Genomic DNA, 25,017 nt, shown 5'->3' with positions numbered 1-25,017 from the left:
TCTCCATACACTAGGTTTATGTTTGCTACTGGGTTTCTATATTATCACCTTTCATATCCATTTATATACGAAATTAATGGAAATAAAGGATGCAATTTGTCATCAATGATGGTTCATAATAATTATGTAGGCACTTGTAGAATGAAAACTACTAAGGATTCTAGGACTAAGAAGAAATACTAAAGTGATACACTTAGTACCACCAAAGCCACTACATTTTTTGAGATGTAAATTTCACAATGTATACATAATTAAGATGACAAATTAAGGCTCAAATTTTAAGGATGAATAGCTATTTCACCGATTTTACATGGCTCACTAGGAAACAGATTCCCATTTAAAGTAGATAGATAATTGAGTTTAATGGGATGCTAACTATGAGGGGATGAGTAGGGTTAAAGGAAACCAAGTCAAGATACCTGGTCAGCAGTGTCCAGTAGATATTTCTGGACGTCTGTAACGACGTAATGTTCTACATCGACGTTGTCTAATATAGTGGCCAAAGCCACATGTAGTTATTAAGCACTTAAAATGTGGTTAAGATGACTAAGCCACTGAATTTACTAATTTGTTTAAATAGTCACGTTGCCAACAGCTACCACATTGGACATTACAGTTCAGGTCTAGCAAAGAGCCACCACAAATCCTAGGCCTGAAGAGGTGAAGTAAAGAACAATTACAGAAACCTGATGTGATGCAGAATTAGAACTCTATCTTATAGGAAAGGATTACATGACAGGAGCCATAGCCTTTGACAGAAGAATGCTGCTACTGCCAACCTGCAAACTGTTGGGGAAGAAAAGGGAATAAATACTAATTAACTCTCCTTTTTGCCCCATTCCCTTCTGGTGCCTCTGACTGGTGGAGGAACTCAACCAAAAAGAACAGAAGAGAGCTCCTTGATGGAGTCCAAAAGGTCAGCCTCAAGGAGCACAGAACAGTGAAGGGTAAAGAGTATATCTGGAACAAAACATTATTATATCCCATGCAAAATGAATTGAGGCATCAGTTTGGTTTATTGGGAATTATAAATCTAAATAAATATAGAACCAATAGCAAAACATTTATAAAAAGTATGTTATCAAAGACCTACAAATGTTTCCTGTTGTTAAAGCTATCTGAGTTTTCTGTTGCAATAAACAGCACAATGTTTTAATCAAACTGTGACTGTGTTCATTTCACGTTTCCTACATTAAGAATTAGGTCAATACCATGCTCCTATATTCAACCAAGGATCTGAAAGGTCTAATGTGAAACTTTTTCGAAGGTACCATCTCAAATCACAAGGCCTGGGATTGAAAAATTTTTTTACTTTACTAAAGATCACTGTAACTCAATAAATGGATAAACTTAGATTAGAAAATCAGAGGAAGAGCAATAAACTGGATACATGAATCCAAACATCCCTTCTCTCAGGCTGCATGGCCACTGTCTTCAATTGTTTTCTGTACTGATTGTAGGTATTTTACCAACCTTTTTCACTTTCTGCACTGAATAGTGCTAAGGGGGAAAAAGGATGGGAAACGGAGGAGTGGCAATAACTAGAAGGTAGTTCTATTTGTGGAAAGCTTTTTTGTGTACTTTAGTGGGTCCTGAATATGAGTCCAGTCCTTACTGCCCAACACTTAAGGAAGAAAGGTCTAATGTGACTGTATGGGGGTTGAAGTAGGTACCAAAGGAAAAGCAGTTCCCACCACCTCCAAGGACCAGGAGCTGTTGCTCTTCAGGAAGAAGGATGCTAGTATGGTTGTGTAACATTAATGGCCATGGCACATATGCTGTGTCAATCTGATATTCAGAGCTCAATCCTGTGGTCAAATTGATAACAGTCACTCCAGGAAATGAGGAGGAATGAATCCAGACCCCTCCAACAAGTAGCAGCTTTCCATTGAGCACATGAGCTGTGTGGGAGTACCTTGGAGTAATGGGAGGCTGGATGTCTACTGACTCCCAGAGGAATCCACAAGAGATTGGTCTCAGAAAAAACACAGAGTTCAAAGGCTCCTCAGAAGCCCCGAGACCTCCAGCAATGAGGGCTCCCCCTTGCCAAGTGCTGGCACTGTGAGAATGCCGGGCTTCAGGTACTTCTCCCTCCACTGGGATCTGGACCCAAGTCATTGTCTCTACATGCAGGAAATGCCAGTCACTGAGTACAGGTTCCACCACACTTCGACCCCCATACACAAACAAATATTCCTGATTCTGATAGGACACTTCTGTTGCTGAATGCCGCCAACAAGACAATATGGAATCATCATTTCGGCCAGCCTTTGTTATTGTCACTTTCAGGTCCTCAGTGCTATCATCCTCACTCTTACAAAACTGAAGCTGGAGAGCCCCCAAGGCTGGACGTACTGGGGAGAGTCTTCCTCCCAGAACCAGAACCTGACTCTCTGAGAGTCTTGTCATGGTGTGATAAAGGCGTCCATCCCACTGAACTCCAGTACCACAACTTCGTATTTGGCTGCCTTTCCATTCGGAGTCACAGTCTCTTGAGAACAAGTGAAACTGGCTCACTCGGCAGTGCCGCCCCTCCTGCTCTCCAAATCCTCCTGCACTGAGAATAACGTCCGGGCTCAAGAGGACAGAGGCATGGCCATATCTCTTCAGGTTTGGGCCCAGGCCCTCGCTAGTGACTACACTGGCAGGGAAGACCCCTGAAGGCAAAGCAGGATTTACACGAGGAAATGCCTCTGAGGGTGGAAACACTAGGGTGTGGGAGAGAGTGTCTCCCCTAGAAGCTGCCAGAATGAAATAATGGGCGCACTTCAGATGCCACTCCTCAAACTCATCAAAGGGTTCAATATTTTCCACCCGCCGGCGCTCTTCTGCAGGGAGAAAGCAGCGATAGAATTCATTCATATCCACGGCACCGCAGGCAGTCCAGCCAGCTTGAAGGAAGCGGCGCCTCTGCGCCTCCACGTCAGGAAAGCGATCCAGGCCATGCAGGGGGGAGTTTAGCTGCCGAAAATGCTGCAGCATGAACTGACCAAAGGCGTCTTGAGGCCTCATCTGCTCATAGACTACGAAAAGGGCATTAGGAAAACGCCGGGCTGCCCAGGCGATGAGGGCCGCGGCACTCTCCGGCTCGAGGTAGGTCAGCACTGCCTCGGCCAGGAGCAGAGTGGGTGAGGCTGGGTCGAGACCTGCGGCTCCCAGAGCCTCGTCCACTCGCTGGAGCTGCCGCAGGTCCAGGCCCAGGATGCGGTAGTCCACGCTCTCAAAGTACAACGCGGAAGCTGGCTTGCCACTCTGGAAAGGCCCGGTCAACGCGCACAGCTCTGGCGTCTCTCTAATCCTCTCTGCTTTGCGCCGCGCCACGTCCGGAAAATCCACCTCCCAAACTGCAGCCCGGGCCAAGCGGCCCGCGGTTTTCAAGCGAAAATAGAGCGAGTCGAAACCGGCACCGAGGGACAAGATCTGAGCGCGCGGCGCGGCGTGGGGCACCAAAGTCTGCTCCAAGAAGGCGTGCACATAGTGCCTCACGGCGCGTGCGCGGACGTAGTAGCCTCGGTGAATGAGCGGTGCGCGGCGCCCCGCGCCCGGAACCAGCAACCCGACATAGGGGTCCTGCACGTACCCGCGCGCAGCCAGGGAACGCTTGCTGAGGGCGCTGCTGTCATTGGTGCTCTGTACCGCTCCTGTCCGACGCTCGCGGCTCTGGGGGCCCATGGCCAGAAGAGACCCGGAGTGGCAGTCTGTCACGGTCGTGAGCCGCCCCTTGGTTAGTATACTACACACCTTACGGACCTAGGTACGGAGAAAAACCACCCTTACTCCCGGACTTCCCCTTCCGCCGGCACGTGTGCGTCACTTCCGGGAAGTGCGCATCTCGCCAACCGGTCTTGGGAGAGTAGACGTGCTAAGTTCGCTTGCGGCTGACCTTTCTTTGATTGTCCTGGTTTCCGTTTGCCCCAGAATACTGCCCGCTACCGCTGTGACTTGTGTGTTAGGAAAGGCGGGTTGTCACGTTTCTACAAGGCTTTCAACCAAAAGGGAAGACTTGCCTTAGTCCTCGTAGTTGAGAAGTCTCTTAAGAGGTGAGTCCGTGGGGACTGACAGGATCTGGTAGGAGCAAAGAAGGGTGGGCACCAGGGACCTTCAGTGGGTAGGGATTAGTTAGCTTCTTTGGGTGCTAATAGTTGCTGATTTATTTAATCCTCTCAAAGTTGCAAAAGAGAACCTATTTAAACTGAAAACAAGTCACTAAGGCCAGGGTGCAAACTGAAGAAACCGACCTTTACAAATAGTTTGTAGATACTTAATAAGAAAACGTCTCCCACAGATATTAGAAAGTTGATTCCCGTGTATTCCCCGCCTTATCTTAGACTAACAGTGTATAAACCACTCATCCTCTCTTTCTCATCAGACCCCTTTCGACTTGGAGAATTCTGTGAATTTTAAAGTAGTGTTCAATATGTCCCCGGAAGGGGGAGTCACTGGGGAGAGATTATTGTTCCCTGTGATATATTCTGAGCCTCTTTTTTAAGGTGTAAATCCAGGTTGCAGTTCAAAATAATCACAAAGTTTCTAAATTGGATGTCTGGGAGTCATCCGTGGAAAACCACTTCCAGAGACGCTTGTTCACTGGCATTTGGTGACTGGCTGAAACAGAAAAGGAAATCAGATAACTTTATGATTAACTACAGGTGGTTCTGCATAATGGTTAAGAGCATGAGTTTTGGAGTCCAGCAGATTTGGATACTGGCATCAAGAAAAAGTTTGATATTTGTCTATGTTTTCTTGTGAAAAAAAAATAAGAAAAAGGTTTGAATCAGGATAAAGATTTGGTAATTGAAAACTGACATTTAGATTTGGTGTTTAAGAGCTCAGTAATGACCTTAGGGAGAGGAGTTTCTGTGGAGAAATGAGGGCAGAATCCATGTTTCAGTGAACAGGAGGTAAGTTAATGGAGAAATCCAGTCTAAATTATTATACTTTGGAAAAGTTTAACTCACAAGGAAAAGAGTTAGGGCAGTGGCTAAAGAAGAATGTGGGTTAAAAAGACTTTTGTTTTCAAGTGGAAGCAAATACTGCACTTGCATTTTGGTCCTGTGAGGAAAATCAGCCATTGGAGAGGGAGAGGTTTAAGGAACAGAAAAATGAGAAGATAATTCACTGGTAGAGTAGCTTGGAATAGACAGAAATGGGATCCTGGGCACATATTAGTTGTGGGGTTAGGAGAATGAATCCTTTGTCTGTGACTCCTGAAGGGGTTAAAAAAAAAAAAAAAGATTATGGATAATCAAGCTTAGGTGTGAGGTAGGGCAGAGAGAAAAAGAAGGAATTTACACCTGATGGCTTCTGTTTTCTCTGTAAAGTTGGTGGAAGAGTTGTCAGTTTAGTGTAAGGCCATTAGATCTGATGGAACGTTTGAGGAGTTTGAGAATTGCTTCCGAGGGGATCAGAAGGAGGGCTTATCTATGCCTACTGGGTCATTGGATCCTTATCTCTAAAATGAGATTAAGTACTGCTTTGGGAGGTATTTCAGGGTTGATTGAGGGCCAAATAGAAAAAAGAAAGAGTTGAAAGACTGAAAAATACATAGCACTACAGTAACAAATTTGTTTAATGACAAGTTCCTAAAATGTAGATGTGATGTCAAAAATATTGCTTTTTTTTGCAAAGACCAGATCAAGAAAAGTAATTCAAGAAGAAAGAGAATGGAGTAGGCCAAGTGCGGTGGCTCACACCTGTAATCCCAGCACTTTGGGAGGCCAAGGCGGTTGGATCACGAGGTCAGGAGATCAAGACCATCCTGGCCAACATGGTGAAACCCCCGTCTCTACTTGGGAGACCAAGGCAGGGGAATCGCTTGAACCAGGAGGTGGAGGTTGCAGGAAGTGGAGATTGCACCATTATACTCCAGCCTGGCAACAGGGCAAGACTTCATCTAAAAAAAAAAAAAAGGAAAGCGAATGGAGTAAAATTTGTGATTTGGATGCCTTATGATTGTGTGGGGTGTTTAAATCTCAATTTATTATATAATATGGGGATAATAATACCTCTTGGGTTGTTTTAAGGATTTAAACAAAATAACTAAGACACCATAGTGCCTGGCTCATAGTAAGTGCGTAATAAACAGTAACAAATATTTTTATTATTATCAGTTCCCTTTGGGGGAGTAGGTGGGAGCATAAAGAAAGCTCCATGGGAGACAATATACTTGCTTCTGGCCCTGTGCTAATATTGATGAAATATTACTAATGTGAATCTTATCCCAGTGTTTGTTGCCTTCTGGCCCAGACCAAAACTAGTGTAGAAATGTTAGATTTGGCATGGCATGCTATTGTTGGTAGCAGTGTTTTAGGCATGGAACAAATAATTTTTTTAATGTATAAAGATTTTGATTGCTTAGTTGCTTTTTAATTTCCATAGGTTGACATTGTAGCCAGTAGGTCAGTAAATTTACTCACAGCTAGTTAAAGGTCAGTCTGGAGGATGGTTTGAATGGGGCACAAATTAAGGTCAGGATCCTGGAGTAAAAGTGAAAATCTGGCCAGGCACGGTGGCTCACTTGACCCCAGGAGTTCGATACCAGTCTGGGCAACATGGTGAGAACCCATCTCTACAAAAAAAAATTTTATTTAAAATTAGCCAGGCGTTGTGGTGCATGCCTGTGGTCCCTGCTACTTGAGAGGCTGAAGTGGGAGGATACCTTGAGTCTGGGAGCTTGATAAGGCAGCTCCCAGAGCTCCTACTGCAGCTCCTACTTTGATTTTCAAAGTAGCCACCTTGACTTTCTGGGTTCTTGCATATTAATGATGATGACGTTTAAGAATAACAGTTTCCATGTGTTCATGGAACACACTTAAATTAATCACTTAAGTTAGTTTTAGAGGGGCTTTGCCTTTTAAAGAAAAAAATTAGCAAAATCCTGTTTCTTTGCTTTTATGTTAACGTCTGAAAATATTAACATTTGTTAAAATAGGTGAAACTGAACCCAGAGCTACACATACAGCTAATCTTATCAAAATGTGTGGAAGTAAAGCAATCTGAAGGAAATTCGGCACCATACAATTTACTGACTGAAATACATCATATTATTCATACCAAGAATAAGAGTGGAGAAGGACCATTTTTTTTCCTGCTAAAATAATGGATGCAGAAGAACAGCTACGGAAGACAGACTTTTATTCTGAATTGCCAAAAGTGGTGAGAATTCAACTACAGAAATCTTGAGTGATTGCTAATTGTAATTACTTTTATGTTGTTTCTTTTCATGAAAGTAAATTTTGGCTGGGCACAGTGGCTCACGCCTGAAATCCCAGCACTTTGGGAGGCCAAGGCGGGTGGATCACCTTGGGTCAGGAGTTTGAGACCAGCCTGGCCAACATGGCAAAACCGCCATCTCTACTAAAAATACAAAAATTAGCTGGGCGTGGTGGCATGCCTGTAGTCCCAGCTACTTAGTTGGTTGAGGCAGGATAATCACTTGAACCTTGGAGGTGGAGGTTGCAATGAGCTGATATTGCACCAGTGTACTCCAGCCTGGGTAACAGAGTGAGACTCCCATCTCAAAAAAAGAAAAAAAAAAAAGAAAAGAAAAAAAGGCAAAATTTGTAAACTTTGTTATATAGCTAAATCTGGTAATCAGTTTGCCTGGTGCAAACTACAAACATCAGGTAGCTGGTATGATGCTATGAATCTATTGGATATTTGGTAAGTTTTCTGGTTGTATCTCTTGTCTTAGGAACTTCATGCCCACTTGAATGGATCCATTAGTTCTAATACCATGAAGAAATTAGTAGCCCAGAAGCCAGATCTTCATATCCATGATCAGATGACTGTGATTAACAAGGGAAAGAAAAGAACTTTAGAAGAGTAAGTGTGGGGAGGTTGTGGGCGTACTTCTTTTTCTTTATCAGTACTTTGAGATTGTAAGTAGTATGTAAGAATTCAGATTTTAGTAGTTAACAGAAATAGGGTTGGCATCTGGCATGGAGCATGTCTCTTAACATACAACATTTTTTTTCCAGCTGTTAGACTGTTGACAGTATTTTTAGTGATTTCTGTTGTTTGTGAAGTTATAACATATTGGGATATTCTTTCTTTTCTTTTTTTTTTTTTTTTGAGACAGGATCTCACTTCGTTGTCTAGACTGGAGTGCAGTGGCGTGACCACAGCTCGCTGCTGCCTCAACCTCTGGGGCTCAAGCAGTCCTCCCACCTTAGCATGCTGAGGAGCTGGGACCGCAGATGCATGCCACCATGACTGGCTAATGTTTTTCGAATTTTTTTAGAGATGGGGTTTCCCTCTGTTGCCCAGGCTGGTCTCAAACTCTTGGGCTCAAGCTATCCACTTGCCTTAGCATTTCAAAGTTCTGAGATTACAGGCATGAGCCATCATACCCAGCCTGGGTTCGTCTTTAGATTTGAAAATATAGGCAAATTAAATCTCTCGGTGTCGGGTGGATTGCAGAAAGGAAACTATTGTTTCCCACTGAAAAATATCAGTAATGTTTTATTTTCAGTCATTTGATTATCTTTCCAGATCAATGTAGTTTTTGAAACATTGATTCTGTAGTTCTTTGTAAATACAAATATATATTTACCATTAGCCTAAAATTCTATTCATTCAGTTAGTGAGTTTCTTTGAGTGACAAGGTTTTGATGACTAGAATATGTTAAAACTTTTCATTCACTTTGCAGATGTTTCCAGATGTTTCAAACTATTCATCAGCTTACTAGTAGCCCTGAAGATATTCTAATGGTAAGACATGAAGGAATTTTTAGAATGGCTTAAAAATTATGAAGTAATTTCCTTCCATTATTGCACATGACTTTTTATTTTTGCTCTCATTAAGAATGATGAAAAATGTTTTCTCTTTTATGGCAACTCTTTGAAAAACCGACATAAGACATTTGCCTAAGAGCTAGTACAGAAAAACCGTATTTCTTATAAAAGATATGAGGAAAGAACCAGGAGGAGCATCTTTTATAGAATAGAGAATTATATGGGAGAGAAAATTTGGTCCTGTTTTTTATATGTTACATATATATATGAAATATTTGACCACAGAGAGGGATATCCTTGATAAGGCATTGTCTGTATTACATAAGAGACTTTTACTACATGGGTGGACATTATAGAGAATGAAGAAGTTCAGGAAGGGCTTAGAGAGTAAGTGATTAATCCCTAGGGAAATTCTGCCTTCCCTATGAGGTTACAAAGGATACCACTATGTTCTCTTATCTGAATCTCCATGATACTGGAGTCTGACATGGGAGATGGACTTCTGTATCATTGATTTGACTAGGATGACATTTTAAAATGTCTTTTTTGTAAATGGAGAGAAGCAAAATTGTGTCAGTGTTCTCAACCATTAGAAAAAAAATGCAAAGAAAGTATAACTTGTGTTTCTGGAGAGGTAACTTTTGACTGATCAAGAAAAAATTTTCCTCTTTGGTCAAGACTGATCTTTATGATAAGTGAAAAGTAAATTAATCACCTTTTAGAGGAGAGTTAACTCTAATAGTTTCATTCAGCAAAAAATGACTGACTGAGCACCCACAAATCCAGGCACTCTGCTAAAGTCTTAGAGAGATCGACACAGTCTCTGTCCCTGAGGAATTTACAATTAGATTGGAGAGACCCATAAGCAGATACTGCAACATAATGTGGTAAGCTCTGTGTTAGAGACACACATAGAATTTATAGGGACCCAAAAGGGCACTCTCTAAGCAGCCGCTCAAAAGATAACATGAACACTGCTAGGAATGTTCACCACAGGGCTCTGGTCTCACTTTGTTGGTGTTACAGAGCAAAATGATGAAATTTAAATTCCAGGAGTTTAGTACTCTATAGGTATAATAATGCCATGTTCATTGCTACATTCATTTCAAAGTGAAAGTTGAAAATCTCTGTTAAATGAGGTGAGAAGTTAAGAGTCTGTGCATTTGTCCTAGTGCTACTAGGTGGTTCAGGGGGTGACAATGACATGCTCCATATGATAAATGAAATGTATTTGAGAATAAGATAAGAGATTGTTTGTAAATGTAGAACTGAGTGTGAGGGAGATCACTTAAACTCTAGTCAAGGTGACCTGGGTATAATATCAAAGAGAGGATTGGAGTGTGGCTGAAAAAATGATACTCATTATTACATGTACCAGACATTATTCTTAGGACTACTTTCAGAAGTAGGTATTTTTATTGTTCCCTTTTGGTAGGTGAAGAAATAGGCTTAAAGAGGTTAAGTGTAACTCATTTAAGATCACACACACAGAGTAAGTGGAGGCTCTATCTGGTTGCAGAGCTCATGCTCTTTCCCATTCAAGCTATACAGTCTTAGAGTCTTTTGAGTAAGTAGGATCTTAACTAAGTGTGATGTACTCTGTCTGGAAAAAGTATTTGAATAGTTACTCTCAGTTCAGTGCATAGGAGAGGAAAGCCCAAAGAGGTGTCTTCAGTACCTACCGCACATCACAGAAAGGGCTAAATCTGGCAAAGACAGTTGTAGACCCCAGGGAAATGTTCTTGGATCTGGGTTGGGGATGATTCTCTAGACTTCACTGTGACCTAGATAAATCAAGTTCGTTTTGCTCTTGTTCCATACTTGTTAGTTTTTCATTGTTCATTTGGTTTTACAGAGAGCTAGCCACTCAGAAAGAGGGATAGTAGTCACTTCAGTCACTGCAAAGGACTACTATTTCAAACCCTCACTTTTACCCAACTCCTCACAGTCAAACAGGTTTCTGCATTAGTCTAATGTGAGCTGGGGTAGGTGAGTTTGTGTCTGTTCAGTTCTGGGACGATGATGACATCCAGATTCTTCAACCTATTAATATAAAGATGAGGCCGCAGTTTAGTAGTGTCAGTGACAGCAAGAGGGAGTTCGTGGAATAGCAGTGCCATGGGGCCAATGCCATTAATGATGGCATGGAGGCTGCAGTGTCATGCTCCTTGGTGGAGGCAGCAGTGGTATCTTGCTTGGTCCAGGAGTTTCATGTTTAGAATGCTGACATATTATCTTTGACTGTGTATTCTCAGAATCTGGGTCCCTAGACCTCTGGATGAAACTAAACTACCCATTCCACTTATGTTATAATAAGTTCATTTTTGTCTTTAGTGGTAAAAGAGACAAGAAGAGGCCAAGAACTTGGATTGCTATGAATTCACCAAGGTAGTGCCATACTGTTAGGCACTGTCTGTACAAACAGCCAGTCCCTGTTGCTTTGCCAGGACACTGCACTCGCATGCCTGTGTGCATGTATTAAAGCAGATTAAGATTAGGATACCAACTGTAAGGACTAATTAGGGAAATTTGTCACAGCTTCCCCAACTTAAGTCTTTTTTTCTTGTAGATTTTTTAGTTTGAAGGCGGAAAGGAAAAACATGCCTTCAGGAACTTTGGGATTATTGAGATTTGCACTAAATTGGATACAGTTTTATTCATTTTTATTACCTGCTTTCTTTGCCCTAAGTACTTCTCAAGAAAATTTAACCCTGCCAGAATTTATTGAAAAATATAACTTATTCCTAAATAACTTTAATAGAAACCTTAAGCCATGTCTTCCAATAACACATTAGTAATACCTAGTCATTTTAGCTGTTTATTTCTGGATGTCCATTTCCTAGCTGTCTACACATATAGATGGTTCTGACTGGTTGTAGTTTTGCCTCATTTATTTATTGTATCAATCTGCTATTATAAATACTAGGAAATAGAGAAATGTTTAAAAGGGAAAAGAAATAAAAGATGTAGCTAATGTACAGATTGGGATTTAATGTGGGAATGGGGATGATGGGAGTGATTGGAAATATTGCTGCTCTGCATGGTCTCCATCAGGGATGTGACAAAGTGGATAACCTCTACCATGTGGGAAACTTCCAACATTTCTTGCAAATCAAATTTAATGAATAAAGTGAAGCTGTAGCACTTGGCGCATTCATTGGGACCCTTACATAAACATTATTAATATTTTTACATTATCTTTATTATCAGGTCACAAAAGATGTCATAAAAGAATTTGCAGATGATGGTGTCAAGTACTTGGAACTAAGGAGCACACCCAGAAGAGAAAATGCTACTGGTAGAATTTAGTCTTCTCAGCAAATGTACTATCCTTTTCCCTTGTGCTTTGATCACGTTTGTGAGTGGGAGTATGAAGTACTGGGAGTATGAAGCACTAACTTTTACACTATTGTATTGTTCTATATTTCATTGAACCTTCTGTATTTCATTGAACAGTCCAAGTCCTCTCTCTGATGTACATTGATGATGTTCATTTTGTTTGTTTGTTTTGGAGACAGGGTCTTGCTCTCTTGCCTAGGCTGGGGTGCAGTGGCACAAACATAGCTCACTGTAACCACAAATTCCTGGGCTCAACAATCACCTCAGCCTCCAAAAGTTCTGGGATTACAGGTGTGTGCCACCGCACCCATCCCAGTGTACTTTATTAATAAGTGAGTTATTCTTAAGTAAAAAGTAGGAAAATTCCAGTCAGGCATTATCTGTTTAAGGAAGGAAACAAAAGCCTGCAACAATTTCTTTTGTTCTTCCTTGTTTAGTTGTTTTCACTCTGAGAAAAAGATACCTCCTCCTTATAGTTTCATTGTCACAAGCAGAGGCTGATTCATGCTCCCTGCATCACAGGCACTTATGAGACAATGCCGCTGAGTGGATGCAGAATCATGTTTTATGGTAGTTACTGAAATGTAGATTATTCATTCGCTTCACAGGGAATAGTTTCTTAGGCCAGGAGCAACCTGTGATGTGGTAAAACCTCTTAGAATAGAGATGAGATCTGGATATGATCTGAAGGAATTTTCTGAGATCCTCCTTCTATAAGAGCAGCATCAGGAGACATTGGGGTCCTCTTAGCAGCTTGTTTATGACCCAGAGAGACCTAGGTCATCTTGCATGCTGATATGTGTAGCTCAGTAATCATTTGGGGGTTAAATTTTCGGAACTATTATTGTAAAGTAAGTGTTCACATGAGATAAGGAGAAGGCTCTCATCTTGCATTTTTGAACCATAGAATCAGTTCCACATTTCGCTGGTGAGAGTACTGAAAGGGAAGGAGAGAAGAAACTTGCCAAATAGTAGGACTCTTTAAATGGAGTTTCAAAAGAAGGATATTAACCTAAATATGCAACAGTAGAGGAATGGTTAAATAAAGGCTAATGAAATATTAGGCAACCATTAAAAATACTGGTGAAGACACTTTAATGACATGAGAAAATACTCAGAATCATGGTAAGTGACTGAACTGGGTAAACATATACCTAGTAGCATCTCATCTATTTAAAAATGTGCATATGGGCAGAGTGCAGTGGCTCATGCCTATAATTCCAGTGCTTTGGGAGGCTGAGGCAGGAGGATCACTTGACTTCAGAAGTTTGAGACCAGTCTGGGCAATATAGTGAGACCCACCTCTACAAAAAAAAATATTTTAATTAGCCAGACATGGTGGTATACACCCGTAGTGCTAGTTACTCAAGAGGCTGGAGCAGAAGGATCACTTGAGCCTGGGAGGTCAAGGCTGCAGTGAACCATGATGTTGCCACTGCCCTCCAGCCTGAGCAACAGAGAGAGACCTTTAAAAAGGTCTCTTGAAATAATAAATAAAAATAAATCTGTATATGTATACTTAAAATGTTACAGAATATCCAGGAGACTGGAGAGACCAAGGGGTGAAACAGGAGGATTTTATTAAAGTGGCCACCGGTTCAGCGGATTAGCGTCCCAAGTCTGAGCCCAGGAGAAAGAAAATGGGATAATTTTTATACATCCAGGATGATGTAGCAGCTAACAGGTTTACAGAAGTCAGAACAAAGACCAGTTAATTAATTTGTAACATGCCTTGTGATGTACATTACATTTGAAAAATAGCATTTTGAGAAACACGTTGTACATTCTGTGGGTGTTATCGTGCTCTGTGACCTTGCCGCTGGTTAACAAGAAAAACAGGAATCTTGAGATGCTTGGGAACCTTGCTGAGAATGTGGGGAGAATAAATAAGATAGGTTTTACAGGGACTTAGTTAATTTTAAGCAGAGCTGGGGGTTAGGTTTTCTATTAAACAACACACAACACAGCAAAATTTACTTTATTACTGTATGTAGCAACTACAAATTACAAGATTTTGTTTTTACTATTATTGCTATTATTTAATTCCCTCCCCCAAAAACACGGTAGTCATCTCGGGGGGAGGGGGAGATTTATTTATTTATTTATTTATTTATTTTTGAGACAGAGTCTTGCTCTGTCACCCAGACTGGAGTGCAATGGTGGGATCTCGGCTCACTGCAACCTCCACCTCCCAAGTTCAAGTGATTCTCCTACCTCGGCTTCCCTAGTAGCTGAGACGACAGGCGCGTGCCATCACGCCTAGCTCATTTGCATATTTTTAGTAGAGACAGGGTTTCACCATGTTGGCCAGGGTGGTCTTAAACTCCTGACCTCAGGTGATCTTCTTGCCTTGGCCTCCCAAAGCGATGGGATTACAGGCATGATCTACCACGCCCTATTTTTATTTTTATTTTTATTTATAACTTTCTGTATTTTACCAGAGACTTTCCACCAAACGTAAGCATTTTACAGTCTGGGTAAAAGAGTATTTTATTCTTCCCAATGTAGCCTAAAGAAAAAGAAAAGAAGGTATTTTACAGGAGGTTGTTCTGGAGAGCACTCTTGCAGATCTCCCCAGAGAGCAGAGCACTCATACTTAGAAGAACATGCCTGGTTCCCTGGATGAGAAACAGTAAGCCTGAGCAGGATTGAGGGGAAAGGAACCCAAGTTAGGATTTTTTTTCTGGACCAGGAGAGAAAATGTCCCTTTTTTTTAAATTTAAAACAAAACAAAACAGAACAGGATGGATGTGATGGCTCATGCTTGTAATCCCAGCACTTTGGGAGGCCAAGGTAGGAAGATCACTTTCAACCCAGGAGTTTGAGACCAGCCTGAGCAAGATGGCAAAACCCCATCTCTACTAAAAGTCCAAAAACTAGCTGACCATGTGGTACACACCTGTAGTCTCAGCTACTCAGGAGGCTGAGGTGGCAGGATGGCTTGAGCTCAAGAGACAAAGGTTGCGGTGAGCCAAGATTGTGCCACTGCACTCCAGCCTGGGTGACAGCCACACCCTGTCTCAAAACAAAACAAAAAAAGTCTTTATCTTTTTTATTTCATTTCTCTAGTACTTCATTTTCCCCCAATTTTATTAAAATATAATTTGCATTTACTGAAATATACCCGTAAAAGCCATGTTTTCACTCATCTTTAACCATGCTCTTGTCATAGCATAAAGTAAAAATGTAATTGTTTATATAGGATTACTGAAGGTGAAGGATGAAATAGTTGATGATTTCTTTACATGTATTTTCTATGTGTCCTTTTCAGGAATGACTAAAAAGATTTATGTGGAATCTATACTTGAAGGTATAAAACAGTCCAAACAAGAAAACTTAGACATTGATGTTAGGTAAGAAGATTGTACCTTAGTAGTTAAAATTTACAGAACCAGAATGTGAATTTGAATTTTTACTGTTTTTATCATGGGTGTAATGGATTTTTAAAAATTAAGCATTAATTGATTTCTACAATAGAAAAATAAAATCAGGAACCCTGTTTAAAGCGAGAACACAATTCTGAATTTATTCACATGGCAGTGAAAATTTGAGTATTTTTATTTGAGTAAAGTATGGTGTTTTTGTCGTTCAGCTAAAATGAACTTCTTGCTGTGGCCCACGAGGTCCCATGTGACCTGGCTGCCTCTCTTACTTCAGCAGCTCATCTAGACCACTCCTCCTCCCTTACACGTGTGCCTACTGTCTGTTCCTAAAATATGCAAAAAAGACTGTCCCCCTTCAGCACCTGTGTTTAGTACTCCCCAGAACACATTTCTTTTTTTATTTTTATTTTTCTTTTCTTTTTTTTTTTTTTAAAGACGGGGTTTCACCGTGTTGGTCAGGCTGGTCTTGAACTCCTGACCTCAGGTGATCCGCCCGCCTTGGCCTTCAAAGTGCTTGGATTACAGGCGTGAGCCACTGCGCCCGGCCCCCAGAACACACTTCTACCAGATTCCTGCCCAGCTGGCTTCTTCTCGTATTTCAGCTCTCAATTTAGCTGTCACTTCCTCAGAGGGGCCTTCCTTTACCACTCTGTCTAAATTGCCCTGCTAATCCTCTTTCCTTTATTTTATTTCCTTTGTATATATGCCCACCCACTAGAGTGTAAGTGTAGTAAAGCCAAATAAATTTCCTTTGTATATATACCCACCCACTAGAGTGTAAGTTTAGTGAAGCCAAGGACCTTGTTTTTTGATTCACCACTACATCTTTAGTACTTACCACAAAGTAGGTTCATAGTAGGGGCTCAGTAAAGCCCTAAATGAAGAAAGGAAAAAAGGTAGCTGTATAGTTTCAGGCTATAAGACTCTAAAAATTAAGCTTAACTAGACTAATACACCAATGAAAAACCAAGCAGAAGGCAAGAATAGAATGCAGAAAAGAAGACATAAAAATAGCTGCTAAATGTATAGAAATACATAGAAAACTAACTCATTAGTCTTATATTACAATGCTGTTTCAATAGGCTAAAAAAAGGTAATAACCCATGTTTATAAAGTTATGCACTGCTGGTAAACGTATGTAATTAATAAAACCTCTTTAAATCCTGCACTTGTATACAGGTAAGGGGGAAAAAACCTCTCTAAAGAGCAATATATGTCAAGATTTATAAAAAAAGTTTTTCCCTTTGACCCAGTAATTCTCTGCTAGAAATGTATCCTAGAAAATAGATTGATTTATGCATGATTCCATATTATAATGTTATTTATAACAAAAATTAGAAAATATCCTAAAATGTCCAGCATTCAGAGGACAATTACCTTATGATATGTTCATATGATTTATACTATTTCTAACATTATTTTAAAGGCATGGGAAGTTGCTGAGTGAAGAAAAAGATATAGCATTTTATATATAGTAGATCTAAATTTTGTAAATACATAAATGAGCAAATACTGAAAGAATTTATGTTGTGAATAAATAGTAAGCTAATAACCGCTGAAGAAAAATTACAGGGCTTCTCTGGATATTCAAGAAATATTAACAGGCCAAGCACTGTGGTGGTTCATGCCTGTAATCACAGAACTTTGGGAGGCCAACATGGGTGGATCACCTGAGGTCAGGAGTTCGAGACCAGCCTGGCCAACATGGCGAAATTCTGTCTCTACTAAAAATACAAAAATTAGCTGGACTTGGTGGCAGGTGCCTGTAATCCCAGCTACTTAGGAGGCTGAGGCAGAAGAATCACTTGAACCCAGGAGGCAGAGGTTGCAGTGAGCTGAGATCATGCCATTGTACTCCAGACTGGGTGATGAGCCAAACTCTCAAAAAAAAAAAAAAGAGAAAAAGAAATATTAACAGGGATTCTTTGAGTATTCAAGTCCTATAAAATTACAGCTAATATTTGAAGAATGACCTTATATCAGATATTTGATACATTTTATAATGAAAATATTACTATTTTTGTAACCCCTAATAGAATAATGGATCTAAGCCTCCTAAAAACACACCACCACCGGTTTACTCTTGAGTTTACTTTTGCCAGAAAATGGAATCTGATCTGCCTCTAGACTAGATAGGAAATATAAGAAATAGGAAAACATGTTAACAACACAGGGATACAGTCTACAAAATCCAGACCATGGAAAACTGTAGGACAAACAACTTGGTTTCTTCAACAAATAAGTTACAAGAAAAGCAGGGTGGGAGGTGGGAGGAGAGGAAGGGGTGGTTGTAGATTAAGAGAGGCTTAGGTGATACATTGACTTACACAAAGCGTGGACGTTGTTGGGATCCTGAATCAGACAAACCGAAGAAACAAATACAGGAACAAAAAAACCTCAAAAGACAACTGGAAATCTGAACACTGACTAGGTGCTTGATGCTGTTTAGGAATTCATGTCTCAGTCTGTATGGCAAAGTAAAATGTCATGTTGTCTAGATTCAGTCAGGCTCTTCTTTTCCTAGTGAGATGTATTACATGTGGTCTGCTGTCTCTGGCCACACTCACAATTGTCTTTTTAATCTGCATCATATTAGTTTTCAGCTCCGTCTTTCTTATGTTAAAGGTATTTGATAGCAATTGACAGAAGAGGTGGCCCTTTAGTAGCCAAGGAGACTGTAAAACTTGCTGAGGAGTTCTTCCTTTCTACTGAGGGTACAGTTCTTGGCCTTGACCTCAGTGGAGACCCTACTGTAAGTTATTTTTCCTACATAGATTTTAATTCTAAAAGGTAGAATCAGTTAGTGGGATAAGGACTAGCTTTGGGTATCTTGCATTGCATTCTCCATAGTGTCCAGCAGACACTCGACTCTGTGGATGAAGGCCTGTTCTGCCCTGGATGACTAGAATGCCTACAGCAGCTTTCATCCAAGGTTCTGTGAAAGAATTAAGTACCCTAAAAAAAGAAAAAAAAAAAAAAGAGTTGCCTGACTCTATGACTATTTTCTCCATTCTTCTGAAGATGGTGCACAACTGGTACCAGACTATATGCACTATAATGTAATTCATTACATACAATGAATGGATGTCTTAGGATATTAGGGCTTAGCCATCTCATAGGTAGTTGAGAAATGTTGGCCGGAGCTTCTTGAATGTCAGATTGAAGCAGAAATCTTGATATTTGGGGCTGAATAATTTGTTGTGGGGCTGCCCTGTGCCTTGTAGAATGTTTAGCAGCATCCTTGGCCTCTACCCACTGGATGTCAGTAGCACTCTCCCATCTGTAACAACCAAAAATGTCTCCAGACATTGCCAAATGTCCCTTAGGGGGCAGAATTGCTCCTGGTTGAAAACCATTGAATAGGAGAGTCCCATGAAACTGATTCTTACGGCTTTGTCCAAACCTGGACTGTATGTACTCCCCTTTTTTTTATCCATCTGTTTAACAGAGGTATTTTGAGTAATCATGAGGGTTCCTGAATCAAGTGAGTGAGGTCTCCTTAGCACTGAATATCTAGGTGTCCTTCCAGGCATAAAATTTAGTGACTGCTATATCCAGCTTAGCTGATTGACCTCAGTTTATTGATAATAGACAAGATTCTCAAGAGCAGGGCCTGTTGCCAGCTTTGTATTCAGCAAAGTGGCTAGCACATTGTAGGTGTTTTATAAACAAGATGTGCAAATGAATTAATCTACCATTATTTTTTTCTCCCATTATGTTATTTGTTTATTGGAATGGAGTACTCAATTCCTCAGTTTTCCCAGAATTCTCATGCCTCCTCATTAAAACTTTTAAAGGTAGGACAAGCAAAAGACTTCTTGGAACCTCTTTTAGAAGCTAAGAAAGCGGGTCTGAAGTTGGCATTGCATCTTTCAGAGGTAAAAAATATTGTCTTAGGCTAGAGGGAACAGATTATAATAGAAAATAAGAGAGTCATTTGTAAGTTACTAGAAATAAACCTGGATTGGAAAAACATTTTTTAAAAAGGAAAAGTAGAAATATTTTAAAATCTAAATTTAAAAAGACATGACTTGCTTTAGTCTCTGGTGTTACTGTTTTTATCCTTTTGTGGTTCTTCGGAGTGGCTGTTAAATGCCAGTTGTGTCATTTAAAAGCAGCTTAATGACATCTTGCTAGAGAAAAATGTATGAATTTCCAACATCAATCTTGTCATTGGCAAGCTGACTCTAAGAAAAGTACCAATTTATCTCACCTGTCCTCATAGCAAAAGGGACTTGATTGTATCACATGCACTGGCAATAAAGGAAGCAGCATGTCACTTTACAAAGCCTGGCAAAGAGGTCCAGTGCCCCTCATAAGACCCAAGCTTGCGGGTAACATGAACATAGTGACAGATAATTGCTGGGAAGTAGTCACTTTCTTTAGCACATCCCTGTAAGGCAAACAGGGGACTCTGCTGCAATTTTCCCCATTTTATAGATGGATTTATTTATTACCTCAGTACTTCTCTCTATTTGTTTCTTAAATGCAGAAAATAATACTTAAGTCTACTTACCTCACAGAGTTACTGTATTAAAGGAGTAATGTGTAAAGTTTGAGTAGCATCATGATTTAAAGATTGAGGAAGAAAATCAGAACCTCTTGCCAGTACACTTGTATCTTTCATGTCTGTAAGCAGAGGGTCAGTAATCTAGTGGCAGGACTTAAAATCTGGAATCCATGTTTCCACACTCGAACCCAAAAGACCTTTCACCCATAGGGCATCCTATGGCTGACCTAACTGATGCGTGATGGACACCACTGGTCATTTTAAAGGAACAGCATGTTTGACGGTGTGCACACACGCACATCTCTAGCCTTGTGCACAACATCAGAGCTTGCTCTTTACCTTAGTTTCTGTTGCTTTTATCATACAGTCCATTGGATAGAAAACATTTCATTTAAAAATGTTGTAAGCATTTTTGTTTTGCGCTATCTAGGAGCTAAAGAGCACAGCCAGACATTTTGATGGTGACTGTGGTATGTAGGTAGCCAGCCTTGTCAGAATAAACGTGATGAGCACACTATGTGAGGAAAGCAACTGGGCCCTGGAGTCAGACTGAGTTAAGTTTTACCCTTAATCTCTACCATTCACTAGCTCTATGGCCTTGGACAACTTTTTTTAAAAAAATGCTTTATATTTTTAACTATAAGAGTCATGTATACCTGAAAAAAATCCAAGCCTCAAGAAGGAAAAGAATTAAAAATTAAAAGCCAAGTTTCTATTTGTTTTGCTCCCCAGAGTTAATATTGTTAACAGTTTCGTGTTTATCTTTTTTCAGAACTTTTTACAATATATATGAACACATGTATACAACACAGAGCACACATGCATGTAGAGTTGTGAAGTTTTTTTTTGAAAATTAATGTTTCTCAGCTTTAATTTCTTCATCTTAATACCTTGTAAGATTCTTGTGAGACCTTAAAGAATTTGTGTGAAAAGGCACAAAGTAGGTTCTTAATAAGTATTTATTATTATCATTGAAATGAATCTAGAAGAATATTGGGAAAATAATGAGAAGATAAAGGTAAAGAGAGCTAGGAAGGCAGAAGTAGTTCAGTTTTCCAGGTCTGCATTAAATACTACTCAGAGGGGTAGGGTACCTAGCTATAGAAAAAAGTACTCTAAGAGGCCACTGATGATCCCCTTTCCCCGTCTTTGTTAAGATTCCAAACCAAAACAAAGAAACACAAATACTCCTGGATCTCCTTCCTGACAGAATTGGGCATGGAACATATCTCAACTCTGGTGAGGGAGGATCCCTAGATCTGGTGGACTTTGTGAGGCAACATCGGATACCACTGGGTAAGGTTTGGAGTTTCAGGTCTTCCAGACAACTCTCTGTTCCTCCCCCAATCCCTAGGTTGCAACCCATATGTGGAGAGGTACTGTTCTAAAAGGACGAATGTCATCTAGCTATTAAAAGATGCGTGGAATTTGTGCTTTCTGAGCCTATTTAAGTAACAGAAAGCTTTAGCTTCCACTAAAATACAAGGTCTATGTAACTCAATAAGAATTTTTTAAAGGAATAAAGGGTCATCTAAAACTTTGAAATGATTTAAACAAAATTGATGTGTTATGAAAATGTAACATTATTTAAAAATTAAGCATTATGGAAAATCGCAAATATATTTTCACATGTCTGTTGATCATTACACACTTGATTGTGTTTATGAAGTGTCTACTTTGCTGTCATTGCTGTTGATAGAACAGTACACAAAACAGGCAAGATTTCTTTCCCAAGCCACTCATATTCTAGCAGAGGGAAGACAGTAAACAAATATACAAGAAAACATTAGTGTTCTAGGAAGAAAATTAAACAGGCTGATGTATTAGTGATTGTATAGCCACTTTTGATTGGATAGTTAGAAAAGGACTTTCTAAAGAAGGAAAAAGTGGTTGGCTGCATCCCATTTTATGGAATGATGAATTTACTAAATTTACCAATTTATAAAAATGTTTGTGTGAGTGTTTTAACTATAAGAGTTTCAGTAATTCATAATGCGTGAGATATTTTTTTAAACTAAGGAAAATTTTAAAAATCCACAAAAGTGGAGAGAGTGGGAACCACTTGCATAGTGATCTTACTTGGTGTGGTGGCCTAGCTCTGCTCCCAGCAGAGTAAGGGGGCAGTTTGGGTTTGTCATCCCTTAAACTAAGTAAGCCTGTGTTGAGGCTGCCTTACTCAAGTGAGCAGATGCCATCCATCAAGTCAGTAAGGTATTTTGCTCTGGCTAAGGAGCCTGGTAATGTTTCCAGGAAGGAATTTATTAATAGTAGGAGTCATTCTTAGGATGGACTTAACTTACCTATAAGCAGAAGGAGGTGAATAGATGATTGTCTGGGTGAAAGTGTTAAGGGGTTCTTAGAAGCCATGGCAAAGTCCCTGCTCATTCTTAGTGCTTTATAATGCTCTAATTCTCATGCAGTGCTACAGTTTTCTTACCTTTGTTTTGGCTTCCACCATTAGACCAGGAGGGATTGCAGTAGCTTTTCAAAAAACCCTTCTCCTATCATGATAATTCCCTGCCTTTTTCATTATGACTGGCTTATGACATTCCTCCTTCCTCTCTATTTTGGTCAAAGAAGGAGAAGTGCATGGCTTTGAAAGGCATATTAATTCTTTGCCTGGTAGCACTGTTGCCATTAGTTGCAGCACATACTTCCTGTGCAGCTACACTAATTGAACTACAGTTTTCACACATAAGGAAAGATTGACTTTGTAAACTAATAAACTACTTTAAATTAGCAAAATTGGGAAAGATTTCTCATGTGTCTATTTGGTGAACATTGAATGAATTCACTTATTTGCTTTTAATGAGATTTTCCCCCCCTTTTCATATAGAACTCTGTTTGACCTCAAACGTCAAAAGTCAGACAGTTCCATCTTATGACCAGCACCATTTCGGATTCTGGTACAGCATTGCCCATCCTTCTGTGATCTGTGTAAGGTGTTCTGTGTAAAGTATTTTGCTCCCTTTTGCTCTCTGAGTTGCATTAAGTCAGATGTTCACTATCTGGCAGACTGCCTTGCATGCCTGAGGATAATGCTCAAGTAGAGGAGTTAGAAGGGAATGGGGCATAGCTGGGTGTGGTGATGCATGCCTGTAATCCCAGCTATTTGGGAGGCTGAGGCAGGAGAATCACTTAAACCCGGGAGGTGGAGGTTGCAGTGAGTGGAGATCGTGCCATTGCACTCCAGCTTGGACAACAAGAGTGAAACTGTATCTCAAAAAAAAAAAAAAGGGACTGGGACATGAGAGGCTGCAGAGGGCCAGGGTGGCTCTGGATTGGCTCTATTGCAAAAGGTACTTGAGAGAACTTCGAAACAAAACAAAACAAAAAAAATGAAACAGATGCTCTGCAACCATCCCATAAGATTTTGCTGCTTTATTTGATCTGGGGTGAGTCCTGGGCATAGATAGGCTTTGAAACCTCCTTAGGTAATTTTAATATACAGCCAGAGTTGAAACACTGTTCTGGTATCTTAAAGTATTAAGTCTGTTTAGTTACAGCTATGCATAGATAAATTTATATGCCCTTGTTTAGACTCTTGAAAGAAGTATAGTAAATAGGAAAAATAGACTCTGAACAAAAAGGTGGTTATTTTTTGAAAAATCATTCCTTTTTCATTTTGAAATGTTCTTGTTTACATTGGCAGACTGATGATAAGGGTGTTTTTGCAACACATCTTTCTCAAGAGTACCATCTGGCAGCTGAAACATTTAATTTGACACAGTCTCAGGTGTGGGATCTCTCTTATGAATCCATCAACTACATCTTTGCTTCTGACAGCACCAGATCTGAACTGAGGAAGAAATGGAATCACCTGAAGCCCAGAGTGTTACACTTCTAAGCTGTAATGAGGTGAACTACTTCTGAGTATGTGTTGAATCAAGGTGTTCCTGCTATGGCATATCCCACTTAGTAAAACAGTCCACCATTTCTTTGAAGCATAGCAGCCAAGTTCCATGGGCTCCATCATCAGCAACCTTACACCTGGCAGGTGCTCAGTAAATATGTCTTCAACTGACACACAAGCTCTCAGGTGCTTACTGGATGGTACCTGACTGTTGCTAATTAAATCCCCAGTCTACCAGTGATTATTTTGACTCAGCAGTCCTTCCCCATTAGTAATCATAAAACTTCAGGGAAATCAAAGTCTCTCATTTTGATTTGTTTTAGAATTACTAGCATAAGGTTAGGAAAGGCTAATATACATTTTTTGCTTCCTTTGCTGCACATGCCACCCCATGTCTTCCACAAAGACTTTACTTAGGTGCATAGATGCTCTTGCTCCCTTAACAGTGGGCTTGTTTTCTCTTTCTCAGAATGTTTGAAGATATTTCTTGTTGCTTTTATCTGAGGAATGGCAGGTTGGGCAGCATGTAATTGTTGTGAGATAGTTTGACATCAACTGGGTTTTCACCTGGTAAGCAAGTTGGCCCTTGCCCTGTTCCTTCTGCACATTCCATTCTTTTCATCTGGAGTTTTGAGGGTTGGCTCTGGGTCTTTAAAGTAAGCCTCAGCTGAGTTGGTCACAGTGGCTCATGCCTTTAATTCCAGCACTTTGCGGGGCTGAGGCAGGAGGATTGCTTGAAGCCAGGAGTTCAGAAGCAGTCTGGACAACATAAAGAGACCGCCCCCCCCCATCAATACAATAATTTAAAAAATTAGCTGAGTGTCTTGGCTCATGCCTGTAGTCACGTCTATTGGGAAGGCTGGAGATCGCGCTGAGCCCAGGAGTTTGAAGCTGCAATGACATATGATGGCACCACTGCATTGCAGCCAGAGTGAGATCCTGTCTCTAAAAAATAAATTTTTAAAACTTTAAAAATAAGATTCTGCATGCCCAGTATCTTGGGTCCTAATTTATTGTGGATATGGATAGAGGTACAAAGGAAGGATATGCATTCTAATTTCCCTTTTACCACAATCTGAATTATTTCTTTTTCTAGAATATAAAGATTCAGATAAAGATACTTCCAGTAACCCCACATAGGGAGCTTAAAAAAAAGTTAAGATTGATCTTTTCCTACCATCCACAACTTGATCATA

General features: G+C 40.2%; 2 protein-coding genes across 12 annotated transcripts; one reads left to right on the top strand and one right to left on the bottom strand.

Moving 5' to 3' along the window:
* Positions 1-997: 997 nt before the first annotated feature.
* On the bottom strand, positions 998-3,764 carry LCMT2 (leucine carboxyl methyltransferase 2). Its single transcript, XM_032297699.1, has one exon. It carries the CDS (start codon positions 3,670-3,672, stop codon positions 1,612-1,614), a length of 2,061 nt encoding a protein of 686 aa, XP_032153590.1. The 5' UTR covers positions 3,673-3,764; the 3' UTR covers positions 998-1,611.
* ADAL (adenosine deaminase like) lies at positions 3,736-24,632 on the top strand. Of its 11 annotated transcripts, none has more exons than XM_032297713.1 (12): positions 3,829-4,040; positions 5,629-5,738; positions 6,932-7,155; positions 7,694-7,824; positions 8,652-8,712; positions 11,947-12,034; positions 15,347-15,428; positions 18,084-18,210; positions 19,256-19,336; positions 21,126-21,264; positions 22,805-22,910; positions 23,621-24,632. In XM_032297713.1, the coding sequence occupies exons 3-12, from the start codon at positions 7,099-7,101 to the stop codon at positions 23,691-23,693; spliced, it is 945 nt and encodes a 314-aa protein (XP_032153604.1). In that variant the 5' UTR covers positions 3,829-4,040; positions 5,629-5,738; positions 6,932-7,098; the 3' UTR covers positions 23,694-24,632. The 11 variants fall into 11 exon arrangements, with proteins under 11 accessions (XP_032153600.1, XP_032153604.1, XP_032153602.1 ...); XM_032297708.1 differs by having other exon boundaries at positions 3,833-4,040; positions 5,634-5,738; positions 22,805-22,905; XM_032297705.1 differs by having other exon boundaries at positions 3,833-4,040; positions 22,805-22,905.
* The last annotated feature ends 385 nt before the right edge of the window (positions 24,633-25,017 follow it).

Source organism: Sapajus apella, unplaced genomic scaffold, assembly GCF_009761245.1.
Source record: "Sapajus apella isolate SASKATOON/1434 unplaced genomic scaffold, GSC_monkey_1.0 scaffold37, whole genome shotgun sequence".
In the NCBI taxonomy this organism is placed as follows: domain Eukaryota; kingdom Metazoa; phylum Chordata; class Mammalia; order Primates; family Cebidae; genus Sapajus; species Sapajus apella.
Note: the sequence above shows the minus strand (reverse complement) of the source record. Positions and strands in the feature narration are given on the sequence as shown.

Excerpts from the sequence above, each read along its gene's own strand:
- LCMT2 (XM_032297699.1), bottom strand. The coding sequence starts at position 3,672 with ATGGGCCCCCAGAGCCGCGAGCGTCGGACAGGAGCGGTACAGAGCACC.
- ADAL (XM_032297709.1), top strand. The coding sequence starts at position 7,099 with ATGGATGCAGAAGAACAGCTACGGAAGACAGACTTTTATTCTGAATTG. Across the intron at positions 15,429-18,083 it reads AACTTAGACATTGATGTTAG|GTATTTGATAGCAATTGACA; the intron begins GTAAGAAGATTG and ends CTTATGTTAAAG. Across the intron at positions 18,211-19,255 it reads ACCTCAGTGGAGACCCTACT|GTAGGACAAGCAAAAGACTT; the intron begins GTAAGTTATTTT and ends AAACTTTTAAAG.